The sequence below is a fragment of the Solanum pennellii genome, chromosome 11, assembly GCF_001406875.1.
Source record: "Solanum pennellii chromosome 11, SPENNV200".
NCBI classification, from domain to species: domain Eukaryota; kingdom Viridiplantae; phylum Streptophyta; class Magnoliopsida; order Solanales; family Solanaceae; genus Solanum; species Solanum pennellii.
Window position 1 is genome coordinate 46,889,236 of NC_028647.1, and position 14,668 is coordinate 46,903,903.

At 34.1% G+C, this 14,668-nt stretch overlaps 1 protein-coding gene across 5 annotated transcripts in view; it reads right to left on the minus strand.

The window, feature by feature from the left end:
- LOC107004566 (eIF-2-alpha kinase GCN2) overlaps positions 1-14,668 on the minus strand; it is a 59,276-nt gene that overhangs the window by 31,870 nt on the left and 12,738 nt on the right. For 4 of the 5 annotated variants that reach the window (XM_027913108.1, XM_015202812.2, XM_015202811.2 and 1 more), the window contains exons 5-11: positions 11,584-11,688; positions 11,010-11,369; positions 10,625-10,750; positions 10,265-10,351; positions 10,037-10,120; positions 9,821-9,935; positions 2,210-2,327 (exon numbers count right to left, since the gene is read on the minus strand). In XM_027913108.1, the coding sequence (XP_027768909.1) occupies positions 2,210-2,327; positions 9,821-9,935; positions 10,037-10,120; positions 10,265-10,351; positions 10,625-10,750; positions 11,010-11,369; positions 11,584-11,688 (995 nt within the window). The remainder of the gene's footprint in view (positions 1-2,209; positions 2,328-9,820; positions 9,936-10,036; positions 10,121-10,264; positions 10,352-10,624; positions 10,751-11,009; positions 11,370-11,583; positions 11,689-14,668) is intronic. The other variant, XM_027913107.1, reaches the window with a different exon arrangement.

Genomic DNA, 14,668 nt, shown 5'->3' on the forward strand with positions numbered 1-14,668 from the left:
TCAATATGCACACGCTCAGTAATCATAAGAGAGTTTACATCAATTATTCATATAAACGTATACTTTATTATCTCATTTATAATTGTTTACTTAAATAATTGGTTTAATAATAATGACATTATTTTAAAAAATAGTGTACTACATGATTTGATATTCACGTGCAATGCACGTGTATCAAAACTAGTATAAAAGAAAACAGACAATCAAGAAGTAAGTGATTGACACCTATAAAGCTCACTTAACCTACCTAAAACCAAGCATTGGGGGATGCTCCCAAACAAACGATACCAACATATATAAACCATTCATGTGATCGAAGATAAGAAGTGAGATACTAAAACTTGGAGCCTAAAAGCTTTTCACCTCCCATAAGTTCTTTCACAGAATTTCTTAATACTTAATTTAAATTGTCTATTTAGAAAAGCTAATTTATGATGCCTTTTTTATTTATGACAAGGGAAACCCAAAGTTGCTACCCTTTGGGTGCGCACAGGTAATTTATGATGTCATGTATAAAATATTTAATTAGTTTGTTATATTCCATGTAAAATATGCATAAAACAATACTATACATAGGACTCAAATTTTCCTCATTTATGAGAATGATTCACCTCTTTATGTAATATTTTTATAGATTGACCATGCTAGTTGAATATTGAAAGTTTTCCATCAAGTCTTTATGCTCGGGAGAATATGAAGTAACTAAGATCGAACCCTTTAATTTTGTTCCCTTCAAAATGCATATTTCCAAGTTTTTGATGAAATGCACAAAAATATTATTCAAGTGTTTTGTGACCTCTTGCAAATTGCATGTGGGGACAAATATGTGCTTGCTTTGCTTAGTTATGAAAATTATCAAATGATATGTTGACTATGCAAATTAAATTCCTTAGACTACTTTATGTTTTTCTGACGTTACTTTGATATCGAAAGTGATCTTTTACATATGTAAACATGTTTATAAATAATTAAAAATGCTTATGTGTTAACAGAAGGCCTAATGCTAAATGAATGTTGGAGGGCCCAAAGCCTTATAAAATTATGTTTTTTCAGGAGATACTATCGGCATATATGTTAGGTGTTCGCCTTCTGTTGAAGGACACTTTCATCCCCGAATCTGCTTATGGCTGTTATTTTGATTTTCCATCCATAAAATTGTAATATTTTCTTACAGCTTTTTAGTTATGAAAATTGCCCAAAGTTTTCTGCTTATGGTTGAAGTAGTCCGGCAAGAACTTGTGGCTGGCAATCCAATGTGCATATTACATCCGAACCTTTAAAGGACTATCAAAAGAATGAATGTTTGGTCAAGACAGACATTTGGAGATATATATGAGGAGCCTAAGAAGGTGGAGAAACAGATTGCTGATTTGGAAATGGCTCTGATATCCAATAATTTTCTTGGTCAAAGGGTTGCCTTGTATGAGGCTAAGGCCAAAAATTTTCACTTCCTGAAGTTGCAAGATTCGGTCCTCAGACAGAAGGCTAAGGCAAGTTGGCTGAAGGATGGTGACAAAAAAGAAGGAAACAGATCTAGTGTGGGGTTTTGTTATTAAATTCAGGTTTAGATCTTGTGGTAGGTTGGATCTTTAGATAGATGTGGGTGGGTTATTTGATTTGATATTTCGTTAACGCAGGGCATTTTTAACCAAATCCAATATATCAGGGGCAGTTTTGGTTTTCCATTATATTTTAAATCGTCAGTTAGGCTTTAGGGCATTTTCAGGCCCCAAAAAAGGGCAGGGGCATTTTTGGATCAATAGGTGAACAGAGGACATTTTTATACCAAACCCAATAGATCCGAGACAGTTTTGGCCCTTTTCCGTGAAATAAAAAAGCAGTTGTAAAGTAATTAATCAAAAGTTAATCAATTTCTACTAACTGAAAAATTGATTATCTACTAAAACAGTTTTTGTTCCTAACATAAACAGCAATTCAATTATAATAACGATAACATAAACACCCGTTAAATTATAATAATGATTTAATCAGAATTACTGATCAAATCAGGTTAAAAAAAAACTCCAAACAAGCTGTAAGAATAACAATTGCATTTGTAAAAAGGAATAAGCATGTAAATGATCAATGACAATAATAAAGATGAAGCACAGTACTAACTTTCCAGCACCAAGGTTTAACATTGAATGCTGGTTAGTTTTCTGCACAAAAAGTCAGACTAATTTCAACAGAACCAACGTCAGATACAAACCTCACTATACGGTCATTTAAAGGCAGAATCTTGTCCTTTAATCGAATCTTCTTCATGGCATATTGCCTCCCATCAAGCTTATTCTTGCACAGCACAACGTGACCAAACCCACCCTGACCTAGAATGTAAATAATGAGAACATTTTTATACCAGCACAAATACGCACATGAAAGAATTGAATGGTTATTACGCATTTCAAACCAAGCAGCCTCAGAACTTTGAGTGTGCAATAACGCTGTGAATGATATTGTTAACTAAATCAAGTTATCCCAAACTCGACTCATTGCAGGCCACTATCTTTTGGTCCATGTCTAAGCCTATTCCATTTGATATGATAAATGGGTATGAAATGCCAAAAGGGACCTCATTCCCAATTTTAATAAAAAAGAATATTGTTGCAGAGACAAACTATTATTGGTGAAGCTAAACCAATCCTCTATACAAGGATGAATATGCTTCTAAATCAAGGAAAAAGCAGACTACCAACATTCTGTTTTAAAATTACAAAAGGAACTGTACAACCCAGTTAGGTATCCACCATTAGTGATGCCTATAAATAGGGTCTCTATTTAATAATGTAGATACAACAATTCAATAATATTTTTATCCTATATTTCTCACAACACAATTAAAGGAGGAAGATGAAAAGATTTCCGTTTTCAAAAAATTTCAAGTATCAAGAACTATTGATTTTAAGACCTTTTAATAAAGGACCATGTTAGTCTTGCAATGCATAAGGTAATTTATTGAGAATGTATTCGTCAACTCTTTTGGTATTCACAAATAGATATTACGACATAGTAATTTGGCAGTAATAGTTCCTTCTACTAAATAAGATAGTAGTAGTAGTAGCAGTAGTAGGTAGTCAATCCTATTTGCAATAGGGGCAATTGACAATTGAATCCGATTTTGACTATTATTTTCATATCCGTAATAGTGCAAAAGGAAGGCCTGGCTCCAAGTTGTTCAAGAATAGTGGGGTTGAGTTTCTCGACCCTTTGGCTTAGGATTAGTCAGTTCTATTTCTCGATGGGGCGGAGAAGGGATATAACTCAGCGGTAGAGTGTCACCTTGACGTGGTGGAAGTCATCAGTTCGAGCCTGATTATCCCTCAGCCCAATGTGAGTTTTTCTAATTGGATTTGCTCCCCCGCCGTCGTTCTAATGCCGATGGTTATTCCAAGCTACCATCATTGCTTCTTCTCTGGGAAAATAAGTTCACGATCCGTGGCCCTTCTACCTCCACGTGACATTGCTCCGTCAGGCTTTCGCCCATTGCAGAAAATTCCCTATTGCTGCCTCCCATAAGAGTCTAGGTCATGTATCAGTCTCAATGTGGCTGGTCTATTGATCATCGCCTTAGTAAGCTATTGCCTCACCAATTAGCTATTCAGACGCAAACCACGATCGATATCGTCACTAGCATCAAGATTGTCACTATCATCAATATCGATCTCATCAAGAAGAAAACTTTTGGACTTGTTATCCGGGAACTTGTTCATTAAATTTTGGGATGCGTCATGAAGTGCTTCTTACAGAGTTAAACTTCCATTTGTCCATATTTTGAAAAAAAGTATCTCTTGTTTTTCGATCCCATTCCCATAAGAATTAATACTATGATTCGTGTTTCGAACAGGCAAGAATACATCATCTATAGGATAACTTTCTCAATGAGTAAATAAGAATGTGATCCCATTTTTTTCTTTGGGTACGGATTAAGACCAAAGATCTTGAGCGACCAATAAGCTGAACAACTCAAAAGATAAAGAAGTATCGTTAATCTCTTCATGCTCGTTCCAAGCTCGAAGTACCATTTGTACAAATAAAAACCGCGTTCATGGATTAACGAAAATGTGCAAAAGATCTAGGAACAGAGAAGAAGGTATCAGCAACAACTGGTTTTATCATGGAACACAACTTATATTTACAGGACAATCAACACGCGGTTTACTTTAGTTTCAAAAAAACACACGGTTCCTTTATCCCCTTTTACCTTTCATGATAAATTGGCTAAACTCAAAAAAGAATAGCAATGAAATCGATTTTTATTGACCAATCGGAATTGTCTTCCAGGATCTATAGTTTTAATAATAATTTTGTTTAATTCAATAAACAGAAGTCTATTTTGTACTCTATCTGTGTATCCTTTTCTATTCCTAAAAAATAGCAGATGAAATAGAAGAGAAATAGATGGCTTAGAGGGGAGATAATGAAATCATATGATTGGGTCTTCTTTTCCAAGTGAAATCCCCTAGTATATGAAAGAGTGAAAAAGTGCTTTCGTTGTTGTGGAATAAGAAGCCTTCATATCTCTTTTTTCAACCTACTCAAGTCGAACCCATTTGGACCCCTTACAAAACTTCCGCTATTGGGTTAGCCATACACTTCACATGTTTCAAGTGATTCACATGGCATCATTAAATGATACAAGACTTGGATAAGAATTAGAAGTATATTGATTTTTCTCCAATAACCGAATACTTTCGCCTGTAAATACTGCATATTTGATTCCATCCATAAATCTATTTTCTTCCCTACGAGTTATAGTCTCAATAAGAATGCTAGTTCTTACTGTTCATATATTATGATATGAATATATCACATTAATTTGTTATGTATGGGAAGGGGTTTTGATTGATCAAAAGAATAATGTAAATCAATATATATATATATGGGGAGACAACAGGGTGAAAGTAGAGGAAGAGATGAAGGGAAAGTCGGTGATTACTTCGATCAACTTCTAAATTATGAGTTGTATGGATGGTTTTGGATGTGTGTTCTCAGAAGGCACACTGATGTAATTAATTGAATGTGTGAATTAAAAAGAAATGGAGAGGGGGAGTGGATACATGCAAAAAGAAAAATAAAGATGTAGAACCTCGTATCACTAGAAGCAGTGACGTGGATAGGAATTTCACGAAGGGTGTTCATATTTTGAATCAATAACAAAAAAATGATGCTTAGGTTTATCGAAAATTTATCAATCAAACTACTCAATACAAGTAAATTTTATTTATTTGAAATGGGTGCACCGAAATTTTTTTAAATTAAACTACACAATATTTAACTTTAATTATCATTAAAAAGAACACAAAAAATATTCATATTTAATTTTACATGAAGAGAACGTAAATAGCCAAAAACAAAAAAAATTAAGAGAAATTGACCTAGAATTGAATCACTTTTAGGTTTTATGCTTTCATCGGCCTCCATCAATGACAACACTAACAACAAGACACATAGAATGGAGAGTAGAACCAAAACATTATTCATGAGAGCTTTTGAGCTAACAATTTTGGTAAAATTGTTGAGAGCTTTGAGAATTTGCCATAATTAACTTTAAATGGAACATTTGCTTTAAGTGATTGTTTTTAGCTTTTTTAAGGAAAAGGTCAAAGATACGGGGAATCCAATTGGACATTGTGATTCTGATTTTTAAAAGGAAAAAAGTGGACTGGCTATCCAACCTTATAAATTATAAGAACAGAACCTAAAAAAAGTTCGCTATTGCAGATCGAACCCGCGTCAAGCCCACTCGTTTGTTGGCGAATGATAGCAATTTCTGAACACCCTACCTCACCTAATCTTGTCCAGGGTGTTCAAAACGTAGTATATGTCCATATAGAATAAGATTTTTATCTATATACACAGTACAATTTTTCGACGAAGGGTGTTTGCCTGACCAACCTTAGAATTTAGAACAATATAGCTCCACCTCTGACTAGAAGAAATCTTCAGACACAATTTGACCTTCTGAGAATAAGACTGATGGTGACTATGGAAGTATAACATGGAGAGATGAGAACCTCCAATAGAGTTAGAGGAATCGACGTACATATATGGATGGACATTCTTTAACAGAAATACTAGGCTTAGGACTTTGAGTTTGCTTATCATATGTTAAGATTGGAGAAGTGATAAAAGCAAGAAAACTAAGAGGTAAAAGTGTAATCATTATCCAATGTTTTCTCTTGCCTTGTGATCTTTATTAGTATTTTTTGTGTTTTTATGCAAGTATGTTTGTTTAGTGCTTTAGCAATCAGCAGTATGTTCACATGTTTTTAGCGTTCTTAAACACTTCTTAATACTTCCTGAATAATTTCAATTATCTGCTGCAACAGAAGGAGGTTGAAGAGACAGACAGTAATACAAGTGAAAAGGTTTCCTGGTATCATCCAACAGACATATCATCTCACACAGATATTTTTGTTACAGAAAGGCATTAAATTATTGTCCATTCATAACATTAATGTACTAATGTTCCTCACATCAAAGATATTGTTGAATGTTCTTAGAGCTGTGCAAGCTTGTCTTTACAAACTGTTTCACAAAGAAGTCTCAAAGTCATTGAAGAAGTAAAATATTGTTACGAGGCACGAGCAATGAGAAAATAAGTCAACATGTTGTATTCATTCTGTCTGGACTCTGGACTTTTAAAACAAATACAAACCATATAACTAAATTGCAATATGGCCTCTCCAAGGACTTCTGTGGGGCAGGATTTCTTCTTTCTCAACCTAGGACTAGAATTCATCAATTTCGGGAAATTAAATTTTATTATCATATATCATATATTTATATAAAAGAGAACCTTAGGCCCGCTCTATGTGGCGCCACCAGAAACAAGAATTTCCTTTAAATTTTGTTTATTTTCAAAACTAGCCTTCCCTTTTCATGAAAAGTTGTGAATTTGATGAAAAGTTGCGACTTTTATGAAAAGTTGTAACTTTTTTTAAAAGTTGTGACTTTTATGAAAAGTTGTGACTCTTATGAAGAGTTGCGACCTTTATGAAAAATTATGACTTAAGTGAAAGGTTGTGATCTTTTGAAGGATTGTAACTTTTTCAAAGAGTTGTGACCTTTCTGATAAGGCACAATAAATATTTATTCACACTACCCTAAGTTGTCTATAAATAGAGGAATTTCTTGTCACTATAATTTATAGGTTTTTTTCCCACTATAGTGTAGTCAAATTCAAATACATGAATTGAGTTTTTATGAAGTTTGTTTCATTCATTAAAGTTTTCGTAGAGCTTAATCTGTACTATAAGTCGTAGTGATTCATCTAACTATAGTAAAAAAAATTTCTATTTTGGTGACCTTTTTTTAAATTTGTTAAATTGTCAGTAGGGGTGATTAAAAATTGATCTTATCTTTTGTCCCTTTCTACAGGCCTCTTCTTATAAACAAAGCAAATTGATTTCAATTGCGATGCGACATTACGACTCTTGGACCTCTTGGTGAGCAACTCATAACGTTGTTGAAATGGTTGATGGTTTAATTTATTACTTGTAATTCTTTAGTTAACAATTATTTGAATTATGTCATTATTATTTGTATGTTTTTTTCGAATTCAAATACCTAAATTATGCTTCTTATAAAGTGTATTTCGTTTCTCAAAGTTTTCTTCCTCCTATTTCATGAAGCTAATCTTTTACTATAAATCATAGTGATTCATGTATCTATCGCAACATCTTTTTTGCTATGTTTTTGACTTCTTTGAATTATGTTTTAAATTCTAGTGAGGAAGATTGAAAATGTATATTCTCATTGTCCTTTTTTACAGGGTTTCTTCATGTAATTTTGGAAAAATTATTTGTGGGTTGTGCTATATTTGATAGCACACAACAACAAATAACTAATACAGAACCAATGATGAAGTTTGTTAAAAGAACCAAAATTATTGCTCTCTTGCTTGCCACAGTTAGTATATTATTTTGATTGTTTTTTAAGGTACACACATTTTGTATGCCACTGCACTATTTCTAGAATATTTGTATAGAGACAATTTGTCCACATCTTTTATTGCACGTTAACTAATTTGTCATACTTCTTCTCTTCTATTTTAAACATAATAAGAGATCAAATTTTTGTAAAACTAAACAAATGTCCAAAATACACAATAACAAAAATATTTTCTTATCAGCAATAGATATGCACATTCACAAGAGTGCTACAACCTTTAACGAAATTAATTAATTGTCATTGAGTTCATTGTTGCTATAGACTTTAGGGGCATCTAGACAAAGTACCTATTGCCTCTAAAAATATATATTTAATGATAATTAAGCTACTATTTATCATTAAAGATCATTTTTGTTGTAGTGATAACTCATTCTTTTGATAATTTTTTAATTTTTGATAAAGAAGTAATAACTCTTTCATGCTTCTTTCAATTAAAATTGTGAACTCTAAATTTGGATACCACCCGAAAGACTATCGTTTTGAAAAATATATTAAGTAAATGCCTTTTTCTTGTTGATTGTTAGGAAAGTAAGGTCGTCTTTATTATTATTAACTTTTGGATATTATTGTGCTCAAGTTCTCACAAAATTATGTTGTGAGATTTTAATATGTTATATGTCAAAATTTTGGTTTAGTATATCCCGCTATGAACATTCAGATGTCACCTAATGCTTGGTTGATAATTGCATTAATTTTTTGTAACTGCATATATAACTATAACAATAACTATGTTTTAATCCAAATAAGTTGGAGCCGGTGATATGAAACCTTAGAAATAGTAATGACTATTTTGAGACAATGACATAAAACATTTATGATAATAAAAATTTTATGGTCATTTTTAGCATATACTTGATATGACATACATTAATAAAAAAGAGATTGATTGAGGTTCATAAAAAAGGAGTCCAAGATCGTCCATTTGAATTTAGTTAATTATGATCTTGTATGGACGTGATGTTTCACTTTACTTGGGATTGTTGTTGTTTAACATTTTGTGGTCTCTTTTTTTAACTTCTAATGTTGCTCTTTATGACTTCTTAGATTTAAAATTTTCATTACATCTTACAAAATATTTCCAGGGAGATTTTCTTATACTTAAAGTCTATCTATGACTCATAATTTTTGCACAACAACAATATTTTTTTGAAAATATAGCACTTTAAGTTCGGAGAAACACTTTGCCTTAAGATAAAAAGATTTTGGCAATTATGTATTGAAAATACAAAAATTACCGAATGATCATATGTAAGCCTAATAAAATAGTTTAATTCCGTGTGAAGCACGGGTAATTTACCTAGTATAATATAATAACTAATATCTATGTACCTTCTAAAATTTTATAATTAGTGGTATAACGTCCATAAACAAGGCAGTGTGCCCAGAGACTAATTAAATAATAGAAGAACTGGCGAGTTGTTAACTAGGATAGATCAACAAACTGGTTTTACAATCTAATCTCTAGAACACTTCTTATCATACTTGTAAGTTAGCATAACAATTGTACTTGCCTATTTGGCATAACATGAGTTCCTCATCTCCATATAACTTCTGTTACTGAGCTCCTATTCTTATTCTCAGAAAGTGGTTTTTTTCTCTAGTGCGCAAAGTTGACAGGGGTTACGTTATCCGTGCGCTTGGTTAGTCTTCAGATTTAAGCAACTACTCTCATGTCACTCTAGCAACAAGCTTCCCTCGTATAAAATGCAACACAGTGCATTCTAGGATGTCTATTAGGCATTTGTTAAAGAAGACATCAATTGTAGAAAATGAGACTGCAGCTGTGCAGCAAATGAAAATAAATATTTAAAGAAGATAAACAGGGGGAAAATCACATAAGCGGGATTCTGAAAAAAAAATCACTCACCTAGGGGTTGGAGCTCCTCAAAGTCATTTAAATATCGTGAGTTTTGAGGAGGTGAAGAATTTTGCCCTTCGAATTCAGATGAAGCTTTCCAAAATTGTGACAGCTTTGATGACACCTATTAAATTCATTCGTTTAAAATTATTATTACTGTCAATCACATGGGCGTACAACTGAAGCAGAAAGAAGCCACTCAAGAAAAGAACAATAAACCCCTACCTTATATGCTTGAAAAATATTATCAAAAGTCCCATCAAAGATTGAAGGTTTGGTTGCCAGATCTTGTACACGTTTGGAGACAATCTAAAAGATAAAATCATTTGCAGAGGCATCCATTTTTTCTATCAGATTTAATTGAGGTAGTAATGACCTAGTGACACAAGATTAAATGAGGAACAAAAAGTAAGCATAGAATAATGACAAAGAACTAGATTAAGATGATCATACACCAAGGTCAAAGAGCTCTGATGTTATTTCTGGCAAAGCATCGGATAGTGGTCCTTTAGGGCCGCAGGCAAGCCGAAGCAAATGTGCCTACAGAAGCAATGTTTAGAGCATTGTTATAGTTTATGTTGAAAGACTTCATAAAAAGCGGAAGAAAGTTCAGGAAGAGAAGTTTAAACGAGGATCTTTTCATACTCTACCAAACCAAGAGTCAAATGTACTATCTATATTCCATTCTGTCCTGTTATCTTCTAAACCAAAACCAGAAAATAACTAAAGATGCTTTAGTTTTGTTTCCAGCTTTCAAAAAATTCTCACCTGTACCATCAAAAGAATGATAAGTAACTATTTAGAGGGAAGTACCAGAATGAGGTCTTTTTCTAGGGTGTTGGGTAAATGGTCATGAACCAATGATAGTTCTGAAGGTTCAGATTCAGTTTCCCGCTGAGCATCACCACAGTCTGATAGATTCCCTTCCAGAAAAATATTCTGTAAGACAGTCAGATGTTAGAAGGAAGATCCTTCAAGATGAACAAAATCTCCCTAATGTCAGCAATAGATTGAGCTACCCCATAAAAATAAAATAGCTAGAAATGGATAATAGTTGATATCAAGAGATAGAAAAAGGAATAAAGACTAATATGTCGGAGGTTTTAGCTGATTTTGTTCAATCCTGAAAAAAACTATTCTGTCACTAATATGGATGAAATTTTCCATTTCAAAAGTTAAATTCTTTTATTGATTTTACCTTGCACATGACATGGTCTTCGATTGATTCATCCGTATAACTTTTACTCAAATCACTACAACATTTACTTTCGCCTTCACTCTCCTCTTCAAGAGCATCTAATTTCATTTCAGCTTTACGCAAAGATTCTTGCTTAGCTGCTTGATTCAATGCTGGCTTCACAATTTGGTCAATTTTCTTCGGCTGATTGTCATATTCATGGTTGAGACCTGCTGATACATGCCACGACTCCCCTGAGCCACTAAAAAGATCGACAAAGCCATATACAAATGGTCCACCAAAAGAACAGGTATCACCGGATGAAACTGTCCCATCCTTATACGTCAGTTGGCTGGTAATATCTGCCGTCTGGCATGAAACCTAAAACAAAAAAAATGCACTTGGTCAAATTCCAAGTATCTCTCGGATAATGATATCAACCTTTTATGCACAATGAATTTCCAACTACAATGGAGTTGCATCAACAGGACCATCAGCTTATACAGCTAAAACAAACAGAAGAGAAGCTATGTTGCTTCCATGCTCCTCTACTTTGGGCGGTTATTAAAGGAATGCTGAAAGCAAGAAAGCTCACAGATCCATGCAGACGTTCTGGTGGAACAATTTCAGACAAGAATTCTTGAGCAGCTTCAACCAAATTGTAGATCATTACACGCCCTTCTCGAGCATTAGAACTGGCCTGGATAGTTTAAAAGTTATCAGTGAGGGTTGCGCTCTGAAAGGTAAAACCGTTAAAAAGCATTCCAGGTCTAACGAGACTTTAACCACTATTGAAGTGTTCTAACGAGACTTTAACCACTATTGAAGTGTGAGTTTTAGTTAACAAAGGTGCAACGAAGAAAAATATCAAATACATAGGTAATGCAAAAAAGTAACATCTTCATTCACAAGGATTTCCTTAACAACTAATATATCATTTTGCCAACCATATGTATTGTTTAGTACCGCTCTTGTGAAGATAGAGCGTATGGGCAATGCAGCGCAAGCTTTAGTATCTTGCCTACAGCCCTACACTGAAGCACAGCCTAAGCAAGGTCAAGCGCCTACCCTAAGCTTCAGGGCTTAACTCTTAAGCGCACCTTAAATGCACCTTTGACGACACTGAGTGAGATGACAGAAGTTTTTAGGTATTAACCAAGCAACTCAGTGTATAATTAGAATAAAGTCCATAAAAAAACATGAGCACGTCAAATACTTGTAGTAGCCAACATTACTTTAGTAAAGCAAGAAAATTATTATTTACTTTAACCATGTATGTGAGTATAGGCCAGTAGGACATTCTGCATGAAATGATTCACAGAAAGTCACAAAGCTCATTATGCATTTGACTAAAGGGGACAATAAGTAGAGGGAAAGGTAACTGCAAGAAAACATCCAGACTCATTGATCTACAAGCAGGAGTTTCACAGATTCAAGTACAGGAATTTGTATAGAAATCTGTCAGTTGATATACTGAGAAAGAAATGTCCTTAGACCAATGAGAAACTAAGCTTCACTAAGACAAATGTGAGCAATGAGAAACACCAGAATTGTGTCTATCCTAAACAACACCATTTTTAGAACTGCATGATGTCTATGACTCTATGTTGTGAGTAATAGAGTTCATGCTTCTCATTAAGTCTACTTTTTGTGATAACCGAGCTTATCATTGAGGCTACAGAGTAATAGAAAATAGATCAAAGATTATCATCCTTGTCGATTTGTGAATATATGACTATGAATCAGATCTGATTTTGTAGGATCTAAATTAATCTGCTATGCTATTAAATAGTTTAGGAAATTAGATCAAACAAAATCCTCCCTTGATTCTCAAATCTCCTAGAATCAAAAAATTTGATTGCTAGTTTGTTTGTTTCTCTCTACTATAAATTTATACTTCTACAGATGAATAAGAATGTACAATTTCGGTACCAAATTTACAATCCTAATACAACCAACACACACCTAGAACAAGGACAAACAGAGAAAAACATAGAATTGACACAATTAAGAAGCCACATTTAGTAGTCCTACAAAAATGATATTAGCCTTGGAACCTAGACTTGTCATGAGCACGTAATTTCACAATAAATCATCTCAAAATATTTTCATCATAGAGTCTAAGTTTTCTCCAGAATTATAGTGATATTTGAACTAGGAAAGTCCGCAAAGAGGAGAGCAAAAACCAGTCATCCAAATAGAGACTAGAGAGAAAGCAATCAATCATCAGCTATGGCAGATAAGGTATGGTTGTTCTAATAGACTTAGATCATAAGCAGTAACAAAGATGGACCTTGGGTTTAAATATATCCCAAAAGTGAGCCCAGTGTGTGAGGATTTCTCTAAACCATATAAGATGACAACAGCTTATTTCCTCCACCAACGTGGGATACTTAACACCCTCACGCCCAGGATTTGACAATTGGAGAAACAACATACTCGATGAAATCCCACAAGTAGGATCTGAAATGGGTAGAGTGTACACAGGCCTTACCACTACCTCGTGGAGGAAAAAAAATTGTTTCCAAAAACCCTCGTAACAAGTGCAGCAAATCCAGGTATAAAAAAGAATAAAACAATGAAGAAAACATAACAAATAATAAGAGAAGCAGTACAAAGCCTACAAGAAAGGACTACGAACAACAAAAGAAGTAGTGCAATAACCGAAACACAATAAATAGATCATGATAGATATCAAAAGCAAGAACTACAAGAGTAAGGCTAGTACAACGACAGACACCAACAAGCCTAAACCCTTGAAAAGCAGGGCAACACGCCACTACCTACTAACCTTCCACCCTAATTCGCTACTAAAAACACCCTCCTATATGTAGCATGCTCAGACCTAATTGACAAAGCCATGTCTGGGTATTGTTAAAAAAATATCCTATATTTAAAAAAAATGAAAGGTAAATATATGAATAAAAACACGCTAGAAAGAGAGGGCTTTGATTAAAAATAACAAAAATAAAGACCTTTTCTGATTTGGAAACCTCTTTTTAAGTCTTTTTTTTATGACAAGGAAACCGGGTCCGCACAGGGTAAAACCCCCGCTCCTATGCAATAGCTCGCAAACCACATAGAAGAGGTAATCCGGACTAGGCAGGTCCGGTGCGACGAGCTCAACACAAAAGGCAAACCCCTTGCTTTCGCTGGCAAGGGGTTTCGAACTTAGACCTCCAACATGGTAGTCCCAAGCCCAAACCACTGTGCCACACTGAAGGGTACCTTTTTTAAGTCCTTTTTTGCTTATAATCGATGGAATCCGCCATTTCTTTACATAAGTCATTGCTTAAAATGACAAACTTCAACCAAAGTCCCTCAAATGTATCTTCTTGAGGTACTCCATAGGGTTACAACTGTTATGATCCTACTACACATAAGTACATCATCTCAGCAGCTGTAATCTTTTCCAAGAAATCCTTACACATTTCACCAAGTACACTATATCAAAACGGCATCTTCACAGTCCATCCTATTCCGACTCTTTCAATTCCAAATCCTCCCAGTCCAGCACCTCCTCCTCTTCAAGTCTACTCCAAACAACTCGAGACAAACCAAGGTGAACAGCCTCTGGTCGATGGAACAATGTAAGCAAGGGAAGTCAGCAAAATGGATCTAACTAATTCAATTGATGTGTGCGGTCATGATACAAGTACGCAAAGTTCGCCAATGATTCA